At 38.6% G+C, this 13447-nt stretch overlaps 1 protein-coding gene across 1 annotated transcript; it reads right to left on the bottom strand.

Moving 5' to 3' along the window:
- Positions 1 to 3084: 3084 nt before the first annotated feature.
- On the bottom strand, positions 3085 to 11649 carry dcaf13 (ddb1 and cul4 associated factor 13). The gene is made up of 11 exons (XM_007568795.2): positions 11428 to 11649; positions 10003 to 10202; positions 9765 to 9872; positions 8914 to 9003; positions 8673 to 8828; positions 8507 to 8584; positions 8353 to 8435; positions 7426 to 7590; positions 7193 to 7328; positions 4470 to 4633; positions 3085 to 3441 (listed from the first exon to the last, which is right to left on the bottom strand). The coding sequence occupies exons 1-11, from the start codon at positions 11495 to 11497 to the stop codon at positions 3354 to 3356; spliced, it is 1338 nt and encodes a 445-aa protein (XP_007568857.1). The 5' UTR covers positions 11498 to 11649; the 3' UTR covers positions 3085 to 3353.
- Between the last annotated feature and the right edge of the window lie 1798 nt (positions 11650 to 13447).

The following is a 13447-nucleotide window of genomic DNA, read 5'->3' as shown; positions in this document are numbered from 1 at the left end:
TGACGTTGCGTGAAAAGAAATAACACTTAAAGGGATTTCAAATGGAAGGGCAGCTGTTTTTTATTGTTGTTTTTTTTTTTTTTTCCAATACACCATGAAAACAAGATGGTTGGATAATGTTTGAACAACTTTTTAATATAAAAAAAAAAAGTCAGCTGGGAAATTGTTTTTGGGTTGTGTTAGCTGATTCAAATGTTTCAGTCTTTGAAAAACTGCAAAGTTTTTGATGATAGAATTGACAGGGCCGACCCGGAGTTTAATGAGGCTTTGGGTAGAGTTTTATTTGGATGCCCGCTTCCAGGTGCAAGTTTAAAGATGTAGGCATAGCAACCGTTGGGAGGAGTAGTAGATATTTAACCATCAGGCTTTTCCTGGATGATTCAAATTACTGTTTTTCCTGTATTTCACCAGTCAAGTCCAATTTTGACTCATTTCAACTATAATACATGAAAATGAAGTCTATTAATTTCCTTTTTGCACTAAAGCTCATGTCTCTGACACTTATCTGATTTTTAATACATCTTAAAAAGGTGTATCAATGTATATATTGTTGTGCTTCTGATTTGAAAACAGCCTTAGGTTTTAATTTTGATTCATGTCAAGAATAGAACTAAATCTATTTGTTCTATTTTGAGAGATGATCAGGGGGGATATTGGCTCATTCCTATAAACAGTTACAGTGTGCATGAAATGTGAACACACGCAGACACAGCTTCAGTGCTAATAGCAGAAATTATTCAATTAAGCATTTACTGATTTTAAATTTAAAAAAATATTATGAAGATTTTCCTCGAACTGTCTGTCAACTTACAGATTTGTACCGAGCTCTTGGCGCCCCAAATCGGCAGGAGCCGAAAAATCTGCTTCCATCAGGCAAGACGAGTCCATTTGTAAAATACCATTTATATGTACTGAGTAATTACTGAGTGAATTACAGAAAAATTATGAAACAGAAGTTAGACACGTTAAAAACACCTAATGCATCAAAAACACGAAATTAATGAAAGGAAAGAAAGAACATGAAACAAAATTTAACAGCTAAAAAAATGAAACCAAAAATAAAGCATTAGAGAAATTCAGTGATAAACACGTCATAATGGTTTTGCTGCAGTAAACAGAAATGTTTTCAGGCCTGATTGAAAAGCGCCAATGACTTTAACACCTCGGTTCCTGACTCACTGTGATCTGTTCCCATCTCTACCGTCTTCGGAGCTGATCTCACTTTATTGGCCTCTTTTTACTCACACACATTCAGAGAATTGACCGCTGATTCATAACGCAGTGAAGATGTGGAGAGTTTCTTGTCCAAATGACCGAAACTACACTTTTTTCATTAGTCACATGATCAACAACCTGATTTTGTCACTGGCGTAAACTGCGAAGAAGAAAACGACAGGAAGCAGTTGGAGGATGATGGCGGAATATTTTTTTTAATGACTTGTCGCGTTAACAGATATTAACGTGTAATTTCTTTATTGTGTTTATTTAGTGGAAACAATACAAACACAAAATTGTTGTTGTTTTTTTTCCAACATTAGCAGAATACTGACCATGTTTTGTGTACATCTGCAAGGGAAACACATCTTCTGACTGCTGCTCCCGTTGAAACTTTTGTCCTCTGACGTGGTGCTGCCAATGTAAAAGAAGTCCTGCAAAGATAGTAACACAATCCTAAGTAGAAGATCCAACATTCAATTCAGTTCAGTTTATTTATGTAGCACCAATTCACAATACATTATCTCAAGGCACTTTGCAATAAACAAAAAAATAATAATTTAAATTCAATTATATTGTGGTGAATAACATTTAAGATGCATCAAACCTTACTGTGAACTTTAGTGTTCCATTTCACAGGTTTGACAAACACTTACGTAGTTGGTTGTTTGTTGGTCACATCATCATGCAATGACGTCAAATAGTCAACAGAAAATTTCTCACCCCACAAATCCAGGTCCTCCCCATTCACCTGCACACACTCAAATTAATAATGCTACCACCAAGTGCTACCCATAAACCAGACAACAACATGCCTATGTATGGGAGCACAACAGGGTAAATTATCAGAAAGAAATAGGCATAAGAGCCTACAGAAATGTAGGCTCTTATGCCTACATTTCTGCTTAGGCTTGTGCAACACTAGCCTGCTAAAAAAAAAAAAAAATCAGACGCCTGTTCTATGCTTTGCATCGTACACAGGGTCTGGACCTCCGGCTACTGAGATACAATTGGAGGTGTGGAGTCTGTCAAAGTTAAAAATTTTATCCATTTGCTAAAGTTTGTCCATGCCGTATCTAATACACCAGTTTGACGCTATGAAGTTGCCTGCGCTGTAAACAACCATTTCCCACTGAGGAGAGAGAAGTGCCAAGCCGATCAAGGTGGCTGTTGATGTTGATTCAGTAATTTGGAAGCTTGATCGACACGGACTGAACGGCTTCATTCACTTCCTCCGCTACCATTGCTAAAAATATAGACTACAATTCTAAAACGGCGCACAAAATCGACCGACGGCACTGTTCACAACTTCTTTTCACTGATTGGCCAGGTAGAAATTCTACTGGAGGGAATCCGAGTGAATAGGAGAAAGTCCAGACTGAGCTAAGAAGCAAGATTTTAATCGAGCAGAATTGCACAAGGCAACATCTTTGTCAGTTATCACAAATTGCTGCAAATTGAATGAATTCAGCTGAACTTTTTTTTTTTACAATTTCACCACTTCTGATGAACCTCCACTTAAATTTTTATTATTTAAGCTAATATTCTTTTTTTTTAAAGTCTACTTTTTTAGGTGAAACCTTCAGGTATCATCTAATATTTAGCCAATGCAGATACATTCATGTATCAATTCAAGTTCATGTGAAAATATGAATTTATCTGATTGACTTAAACACAAGGACTTTAAGTCTGATTTAGAATCGAACGTAAACACAGTCACATGTGTACCAAACATCAAAGAAAAGCAACAAAACTCAATTATTACATTTTAATGTGATAAGATTTCACTGACAACATCTAGGACATTTAAATATGGAATCAAACTGTAGAAACTAAAGAGTGATGAAGGGCCATAAGAGAATCTTTGAACCAGATTTATTTAAACAAACTTTATTATTTCTTTGATTTCCAATATAAACAACTCCACTGAAGTCTTTTATTTTCCATGGCTCCAAAGTGAGGACCTCATGTACCATGGAGCCTGTAACAACAACCTGACTGACTCATGTTGTGCATCTACAGTACAGCCACTGGCGCTTGTTTTCCTTCCACATGTGAATCCTCGCAGTTTTAGATTCCATGTACGAGTCCTTGGTGTCTCCACTAAACAGGAAGTCCTTCAGCCTCGCGAGCCGGATCTATTTCACCACACTGACAACATGTTTCTCCTTCTCAGACACCACAGGCACACTTCCTGGTTTGCTGTGCTTACGGACGTTCCTCTCCCTGAAAAACAACAGAGGAGTCATGAATTACTGAAACTGCTGGTGAAACGAATCAGGAACAGGCGAAAGGAGAGAGAGAGAGAGATAAAGGGATGGAAGGAGGGAGAGGAAAGCAAACAAAGAGGAGGAACAGATTGAATATGTGACTGTTGGACTAACGGTTGCGTCACACGCTGGTGCTTTCGAAAACTAATGCATAAAAGTGCAGATCTAAAATATTTTATGCATAACAGTATGTTGCCAGAACGTTTTTAAAAAAAAAAAAAAAAAAAAAAAAAGATTAATAAACTGAGATAGCATTTATAAATTGAGAGGATCAGAGATTAATTAATAAATAAATCAGAAGTAAACATATGGGACGGTGTATTTCTGTTTATGGAATGAATCTGAAAAGAAACCAAAAGAGAGTAAGATCAATTTTTACTTTTGAGAAAATAAAAAAATTATATAATATTCTATCAAGGTACAAAGATAAAAGATGTTTTTTTTTTCTTTGTCATTACTACCTTTAAATACACACACTGTCTGTTTTGTTTAAATATGTGTCTATATGGATGGTTGATTGACGTTTGGTTGCTTATGCCATAGCAAACTGATGTATGAGAGGAGAGGTAGACTATATACGACTTTTTTTTTTCATTCAAAACTTGTCAACATGTGGCATGTTCACTTTAAACTGTAAATGAATGAAATAAACTAATTTGCAAAGTCTTATGTCTGATATATTAAAGCAGTGATGCAAATCAGAGAATAAGCTGTGATTCACAGGAGGGAAGGGCAAACTGGGACAATTGATCCACCATCCGAGCTATAAATGAGTATGTAGTGCCTGTCGCGGCTACGTCAGAGCGGCCCGGTCCCATCTGTGAAATTTTCCATCAGGCTGGGTGAAACTGCGTAGGTCACACCTTCACCCTGGCACTGGCCCAAATCGCTACCTCTCCCTTAAACGAAGGCAGTGGGGGATTCCCATCGTTTCTTCCCTGTGCTGCTTGTAAAAAATAGAAGAAAAAGAAACTGGATACTCACTTTCGACGGCGGGCCTCCTTCATGACCTTCAGCTCATTTTTCTGGTGGTAGATGACCTTTGGCAGGTGTCGGTGGCGAGCAATGCGCTTGATCTGTGGGTGGTGCTGGAACTTCTCCTTCAGCTTCTGGCTGTAGTGAATGGCCTGCTTCTCTCTGGGAGACAGCTGGGTCAGAAAACAGGGAGAGGGAGCACACAAATATACATGAGCCCAATTAGTTCATCAAAAATGACTGAAATGTCTGTTAATACTCCCTGGTTTTCACAACCAATTCTCAGTGGGTCAGTATTTTCATATTTTGTCAAAATTTTCTCATCACTATAAGAAAGCCCTGATTAAAACACTTGAATGGTGGAAACAATGTGTGTGAAGAACTAAAACCTCAAACAAGTAGTTCAGGGTCTGAAATACAGATATGTCAAAAAAAACTATTAGCTTTAAATATCAGCAGTAGTATTTAGTATAAATCTAGAATAGGCGATCTAAAGCTTAAAGCCATCTAATGCTTAAAATCTAATGCTTTGTTTTTCTAGAAAAAACAAACTACAACCTCAAAAACCTCACAGCAGCCTGTGCAAACATAGTTTTATTTTGTGAATGGTAAACCATGTGGTTGGACATTCACACAGAAACTAAAGATTAACAGGATAAACTGAGGTTGGAGGCGGTGCACCACCAATAATCTTCCTGTATGAAACAAGGATAAAACAATGTAGAGCTTCAAGCAAAGCGTTTAAAACGAGCTCAGCTGAAACTGATATACTTGTGTCGTTCCAAGTCAAATCAATTTTACATTAACAAAGTTCAACTCACTTGATCGTAAAATGCTGATCCGTACAGTTGAAATAACTTCAGTGGAATGGAAAACTCATTTAAAAACAAATCAATGTCTGTTAAAAACGTGAAACCACCAGCTCGACAACATGCCCACCTCTGTTTGGCTCGTAAAAGCCACCGACTGGCCTGACTGCTCTCCCCCGAGGCTTTTATTCTAATTAGAAGCAACGATTTGTCTGGGATTCAATTTGAGGGGGAACACTTGGTACAAGCTGATCCTGTTGCACTAAACTAAGTCCAATCAGGATCAGGAAAACTGCTAGAAGAGGAGGTACTTGAGATTATTGACAGTCTTCTGGATCATTAACAGCGTCAAGCAGAAGTTCAGTTAAGGTGGAGAGGGATTCAGGAAGTTCAACAAGTCTATAGAATCGTGGGCTCATAAAGACATTCTCCTAAAACGGTCAAAACTTCACTTTAATCATTATTTTAAAACACTGAAGATTGAAAGGAAAAAAAAAACGCTCATGTATTTGTAACATTTTCTGAAATTCAGTGGTTACGCTCCTCGGCGCCCATGATGGTCCTGATCATTGGAATCCAAATCTGATGAGTTTTCTCTCAATTCTGGACGTCCAGCTGTTGGTTCAGGTTCATACTGGTAGGGTTATTTATAATTTACCCCCATAAAGTTTTCCTGCATTTCTTCATATACAAGAAAAAGAATTCTTCTTCCATTTCCACAAATAAACGACCAAACAGTAGCATGGTTTCAGTGGCTAAATGAGGCACAGCACCTGTCACGAACCGAGGTCGCTACTGGACTGCAACTCTGCCTCCTAAAATTGCCACACTTTAGCATTTATTGAAAAAAAAATGTTAAAAAAAGTTTCAGGTCAGAGAATGTTCTGTGGAAGTGTTTCACTAAATAATATTCCAAAATGATTGCCCAAAATAAGTTACCACACCAGTTCTTGTACAACTAAGAGTAAAAAGAACATGACTAAATATATAAATTTAACCTCGAGTCCAAAAGTTCCAACATGTCGGGGAAACTTCTAAAAAGTGATTCGGAGCAGTCAGGAGAGTCTCCGTTCGTCCAGAGTAATGCCTTCAGACCCCCGACTAAGCTTTGACTCAGCATCTCGGCGTTTCTTGATAATTAAAGACGCTCTCAGTAGAACTTTGCCGTTAATGCTTCGTTACGTTCAAAGTGGCCTCCGTTTAAGTGATTGGCCGATTTCAAAGTGCTGATAGGAGCAGTGCTTGTCTGATCTATCTAAGTGCAGAGCCTGCGAGTAAATCTCGCCGTGCACAGTGACAGTAAAACAAGTGCCAAAAGCAGCCCGCCTCCACCAGCGAGCTGCATTAAGAGAATAAGCAGGAGCGAATCTGATTAGGAGTGAAAGATGGCTGCTGGAGATCATCTTAATAATGTGGCAGTGAACTGCTGTTTGAGGCAACTGAGCACTTCATGGGAAGTCTCAACAAGCCCCATGCGACAGTCGAGGACGCAATATTAACACAACAGCAGATATTATTGACAGAATCCAATTGATATCAAATGTTTCCAAATTGAGCTTTTCTTTTCAGGCTGTCCTTTCATCTGGAGACACTGTGCCAACAGGAATATAGCACTTATTGAGAGTGATTGTACCCTAAGTCAGCATCCATCAGTGCATTTGGCAGCGGTCGTCCCCCCGTAGTGTAGCTGCTGGCAGAGTGGCTCACTGTTACAGTGCGGCCCAGGGCCAAAAAGAATGCAGCCAATTCATAAAACTAGCTTGAGTAATAAAACCTGACGGAGATACAAGATATTAAGACAGCTGAGGAAAATGCAGCTGCTGATCAGCATGTAGACATCACCATTAGTAATGGCCCGGGATGCGTGCCAACACAAAACTAAGCAAAAAAATAAAATAAAATAAAATAAATAAATAAACTTACCACTCCCAGCTTCTCTGCCGCGTTCGCTTTCCACAGCCGGATGTTCATTTCGTCCGAGCCGCTCAGGACGTACTTGTTGTCCGCCGACCACTTCACGCAGATGACGTGCTGCATGCGCTTGGTGTGGTAGACTTCTCTGCAAACACGCCCAGAGACATATTGCACCGTAAGCTTCTAAAAGACAGACAGACCGGGCTTAAAAGCGGCCAACGCGACGAGAACCAGTTACCGACCTGCTGTTTGCCGAGTCTTTGGGGAAGATGCGGATGGTCTTGTCAAAACTGGCGGAGACAAACTCCCGTCCGGTGGGAGAGTAGTCAACATCCAGCACGGCGGAGACGTGGTCAATGTGCACTTTGACGGGATTCTCCAGATGCCTCATGTCGTATGTGTACAGGCTAGTGAGACGACAGGAAGCAAATCTAACGTTAGCATCTGCGTCTTTGGCACAAACCAGGATGTGCAAGCTAAATTTGAACTACTTATGTGATGACTAGAGCTGGCAATCTATTTAAAAATGTAATCAGATTAATCACCATGCTCAACTTTGTAAGCTTGAAATGTAAAAATTCACACTGTCCTAAAATCTTTCACTGTCTCAAACCAGACATCTCAGTTTTCCAAGTAAAGAAGAAATTTTGTTTCAAACATAATTCAGAAATGTTAGCTGTAAGGGTAATTCATCATTGCAGTAAGTACATACTATACTGGTTTTATTCAGCACAGTGTTTTTTAAACCTCGCTCATCTTTTCACTCATGTTTGCAAATCTGCATTGGTGACCGCAGCACAAGACCGTGTAAAGTGTGGCAGAGAACTAAGTCACTGTCTCCAGGAGAGAGGCAGAAAAGTCAATAAATATAGCAAAAAAGTTGCTAAGTTAGCAACAGTGGAGTGACGATTGTTAACCATGTTAACCACATTTTTGACAACTTTTCAGCACAACCAGTACCAACCTGAAAAATTGCTGCATCTTTCTCAACAGATTCATCTACTTTTCTATTGAATCGGATGTTTTATCTCAAATTATAGGTAGACAATTATTTAAAAGGATCTGCATCCTTTTAAATTCACTATTTGTCTTATGACACCTTTTTAATAATTACACAAACCAGAAGCTGTTGAAAGAACAAACAAAATGCAATTCCCTCTTAGACTCACTTGTAGTCTTCATTTGCACAAGTGAAGTAGTAAGCTTCCATTGGGTTCCAGCTGATCGTGTTGGTCCTCATTGTCATGATCACCTGAAGGACAAGCAAAAAATTTTAATATGAACTTGAAAGAAGAAAGAGAAGAAAGAAGAATAAAGACCCACCTTTTTAAGAGGCGTTGATTCCCTCATGTCATATAAAACTATACTTCTGTCAGAGGCACAGCTTCCAAGGAGTTCTGTCTGGAGAGGAAAATGATCCAATTGGCTGAAATCAGCAGGTTTCATATAAAACAGGTGCGGTTCCAGAATATTGTGTACTATGTCTCACCTCCACAGGGTTAAAACGGACGGAGCTGAAGCTGTCGACGCCCCAGGTGAAGGAGCGGATGGGGGTGCTCCTCTGCTCGTCCCAGATGTCCACCTGGTGGCCACATGTTGCAAACACAGCGTTCTTCTGGTGATGGTCCAGTCCTGTGAACACAGCCTAAAGAGGGATGCATCTCTTTAAGCAAGAAAATCGTAATGCAAAAAAAAATTAGTCCTGATGAATAAAATCAAAAAGGCATTACCTTGCCAAGGATGGTGTTAAGAGGCTCCTCCTCCTCTCCGTAGCCCGGCGCTTCCATTTTCCAATGTTTTATGGTTTTGTCGTCTCCGATCTGTTAGAATCGAGGATAGGTTGTAATTAAGCGGAGCACCGATTGCAGTTTTCTGGCCGATCATCCATCTTTGAAAAAGACTCATTTGTTAATTTCAATTTTGGCAGATACCGATTTTTTTTTGTCTGGGAAAAAAATAGAAGCTAAATATAGCAACAAAGTGACTGTTAGTAACAGTTGATTGGGGCCAATTTATCGGTGTAACTAAGCCTCAAAAGGTAACAGATTTTGCTGGATGATAAATTGCTGTAGAATCTTTTATAAACGATATTATAGTTGTTTTGAAACAATTTTCAAGTATTATTATGGTAATAGCCCAAGAATGCAAGAACACATTCTCAAAGATCATTAAACTTTAAAATTCTAATGAGTATTTAACACTGAAAGGCATTTTAAAAGTCCAACATAAATAAAGGGACCGAAACAATAAATAAATTAATCATGAAGTCTCTGCAAACAAAATTATCATTTTAAAAAAAAAAAAAAAAAGGGAGGCTAGTTGAGACCAATGTGTCAGACTGAAAACTTTAGTCATCCAGTTTTTGGTGGGAAGAGAGAGAGAAAAAAAAAGATAAACGATAAATCGATGCAAATGGAAATTATTGAGCTGATTTCAATTTATCATGCGATTAATTGATTTACTGTTTATTGTGACAGGCCCAGGTGCACCCCTAGTTGTTATGCTGCTCATAGGTGTCTGTGTGATTACAAACAAACAAGCTGAATGGAAAAATGTGAAGATGATGAAGTAGACCGCTTACCGTAAAGAAGGAAGTACCACAATGTCTGACAACCATTCCCCGGACAAACCCTTCATGCGCTTGGAGAGTGCGGACGCACTCATGTTTGGTAAGATTCCACACTTTGACCTACAAACACAACATTTATATATTTATAAAAGAAAACAACAACGACAACAAAACAGAGCGCATGAAGCTCCTCGACTTTCAAGGGCTTCGTAGTAAAACCCGTTAGCGGTTAGCTCAAAGGACGGCTTACCTCGCCATCGCAGGAGCCAGAGAGCAGCGTGGAGAGACTCCGGGGGTGCTTGGCCAGACAGTTCACCCCGTCTCTGTGTCCATCCAGGGAGGCCAGAAAAGGCTTGGCAAACACGCGCTCCAACTTGGTGGCGTTCAGAGCCCGAGTGTATTCTCTGCTCACCTCGAACGGATGAAGGGAGGGGTCGTAGTTCCTGGGGACTGACACGGGGACAGCAGTCAAAGGTCGGTACTGCAAGTTGCTTCGCAGAAGAATTCACAACCTTTAAACTAACTTGTTAAGCCCTTTAATTTTAAGAGTAATAAGGCTTTTATTTTGAAGGTCATGGTAGGTCTAGGACAGGAAGTCAACCGTTTCTTTAGGTTATGTTTTGTTTTTAACTCAGTCACAAGTGAGGAGGTGGTTGCAATCAATCTGGACATCACCATCTGTAAGTTTTCATTTAATATTTAAGAGTAGATTTTATTTAGTGTCTTATTTGTTAAGAATGTGTATTTTGTTTCAACTCTTTTGTACTCATAGTAAATGCAGCTGCTTTATTTATGTTACAGTTTACTCCATGTTGTACGAGTGCTTGGGTCACCGGAATAAAGCAGAGCAAAGAACCTGTATCCTGATTCAAGTGTTCATTCCAGTGGAGTTAAGCTTACTGCTGAATTGCGTTAAACACACAAGGAGAGCAGAATAAAACTATTTAAAAAAATTTTAACTAAAAAATGACATTAAGTTTTTTATTGGTATCCTATGAGCTACGCTAATAATGGAGAAAAAAGATAGATACATGCTTTTCAGCAAATATAAAACAAGAACCATGCATTTGTGTCACTGCTTAGTAGAAACACTATTTACTGCAATTAAAGGTATGTCTCTATCACATTTGGACATTTAGGGATTTTTTTATATACATTTCAAGGTTAGTCAAACTGAATAGACTAAATTCTCTCCATTCCTCGAGGAATGCTGTCCTGCATTTTTTTTAATGTGCCACTGGTCTAACACACCTGAATCAAATCGTTTAATTAGTCCTGCTAATTAAGCGACTTATTTTTATTTGATTCGGAGCAAAAGAAAGCTAAAAGAAATGAACGTCATATGTTTTGTACTTTTTTAAAACCCGTATATACTTTTCCTTCTACTCAACAGCTCGATTCTAGCTTTGTGTTGGTTCCGTGTTGGTTATTGGTATAAAATGCCAATAAAACACACAGAAGTCTGGAGAGACAACGAGACAAGTAGTGAAAAACTAATGAGGTTAAATGTTTAGAGTTTAACATAAAATACTTTAAAATTATTTCTCTTAGCCGTACTTAACTACTACTGTTCAATACAAAGCTCCTAATGCTGATACTGTCGCAGCAAGAGAAGCACAAAAGTTGATGTTTACGCTAATCTTTAGCCTCTGGAAGCTAACAGTCACACGCTTACCTCGCTGAATATCGTGTTTAGTTTCCCGAACATAATCATCCGGGTTTCTTGAAAGGACCTTGACCTTCATTTGGTTTCAGAACCAAGAGCAACGCCAATACGAAAGAATGTTTAATAATAATATCCTAATGTTAGCGCAAAAAAAGATTAGCCAACATGTGTTGATCGTGAAGAAGTGGCTTGGTCTGCTCGCGTTGCATTGTGGGACATCGTCGCATCATAATTGCGTCACTGAAAGAAACAATGGTCAAGTTAGATATTTTAGAAAGAGGACGAACCGGAAATAGTAACGAAAAGGCGTACTTTTACAGAGTTTAGGGGCAAGTAGGAGCACGCGAGTCTTGGAGAGTATAAATGAGATTTGTTGGCGTGAAGAACTGCAATAGCAGCAGAATCTCACATTGAACACATTTGAAAATTACATGTAAACTTAAAACATTCACCTAATGGGGAAAATTAAATTTAATAGTGATTATTGTAAAAGAAGTACAAAGGCAGGCGACTGGCAAACGTTGAATCGAGTAAACAAAAAAAGGAAAGGAATTGAATCAGATGAAGAAAGAAGAGAGGAAAATAAAAGAAATGAGATTAAAGTGATTCTTAGATTTCAGAACCCATGTGCTTTGAATCCTTTAAAAATAAATGAGGCAATATATAAAACAGTAGGAGAGGTGAAAGCAGACAAAACGTTAAGAGATGGTAATCTAATGGTGTTATGCAGAGATAGAGACCAGGTGCAGGGACTAACAAGATGCAAGACATTATTGGGGAAAAAACAATCAAGCCACAAATATGGCAAGAGAGAGGAATGATAATGGGTGTAATATCTGGAGTATCAACTGATCTGACTGAGGAAGAGATTCAAGGTAATGTGAAAGGGGCTCAGGTGATTAAAGTGAAATGCTTGTTTGTTATAAGAGAGGGAGTTAAAAGTCCTAGTAAGTCAGGATAGATTACCTGAAAAGGTGATTGGGTTTGTCCGTTATACAATAAGGCAAAACATTCCTCCAAGTTTGATGGTTTTGTCCATATTACAGTGGAATGCAAGAAGCTTAATTGCTAATGGCAAAAAAGTTTTCAATATTTTACTGAAAGACAGCATGTTAAACCAAATACAATCTGTGTTCAAGAAACCTGGTTAAAACCATAGTTTGATTTTATACTTAATGGATATATAGCACTACGTAGAGACAGAAATCCAAAGTTGAGTTGACCAACAATTAAAGAAGAAGACCTGCTCCATCTGCTGATCGACTGGTTGTAACATATTATGGAAAAGATGAGGACATGATGATGACTTGATCAGAAAGTCTCTTTCAATCATCATTTTTTTAGGCAGAGATTAAGGAATGTGTGTCTTATTATGTGATGATTCTCCAGCATAACTGAGACAAGACTACAACGCTGGGCCAATCAGAAGAGAGAAAACAGAAACAATGGAGGATTCTTCATAAAATGAAGAAAATTATGGGTGTCTCTGGCCATCTTCATGAGACCGTCTTGAAAAAACATAGTATCATCAGTCAGAGACTTCTTCAAATTTGCTGTAATACAGATCGCTACAAAAGATTCCTGCCAACAGCAATCAACCATCTACAATAACTTGTTGAACAATCTGAATGAATGAGCTACAACAACATTTAATTTTCCTTTTGGATCAATAAAGTATTTTTGAATTGAATTTTGAATTAGAATTTTCTTCCCATGCAGGCTTCACGGCAGAGAGAAGTTTTCCCATTTGGAGGACCGAAACTGAGTTAGTTAAGAATGAAAGCAGAAATATCATTACACCAGTAGTGTAAGTTTTAAAAATGTCATTGTGAACTTAGACTGGTTGGCCACCAGTAGGTGGCAGCATCCGGAGTGGTAAACAAGACAACGCGATACTTGTATTATCTGCGTTATTTGTAGTCCAATTCTCTCACGCACCAGTGCGTGCTGTGCTTGGTGCTTTTTTGTTTTCTCTTCGCCTTCCTACAGGTTTTGTATCCATCCAAGTCTGGAAACTAAGGTGGCCATG

The sequence above is a fragment of the Poecilia formosa genome, unplaced genomic scaffold (genome assembly GCF_000485575.1).
Source record: "Poecilia formosa unplaced genomic scaffold, Poecilia_formosa-5.1.2 Scaffold0, whole genome shotgun sequence".
Taxonomy (NCBI): Eukaryota; Metazoa; Chordata; class Actinopteri; order Cyprinodontiformes; family Poeciliidae; genus Poecilia; species Poecilia formosa.
The sequence above is the reverse complement of the archived record's forward strand: the minus strand, read 5'-3'. Positions and strand labels throughout refer to the sequence as shown.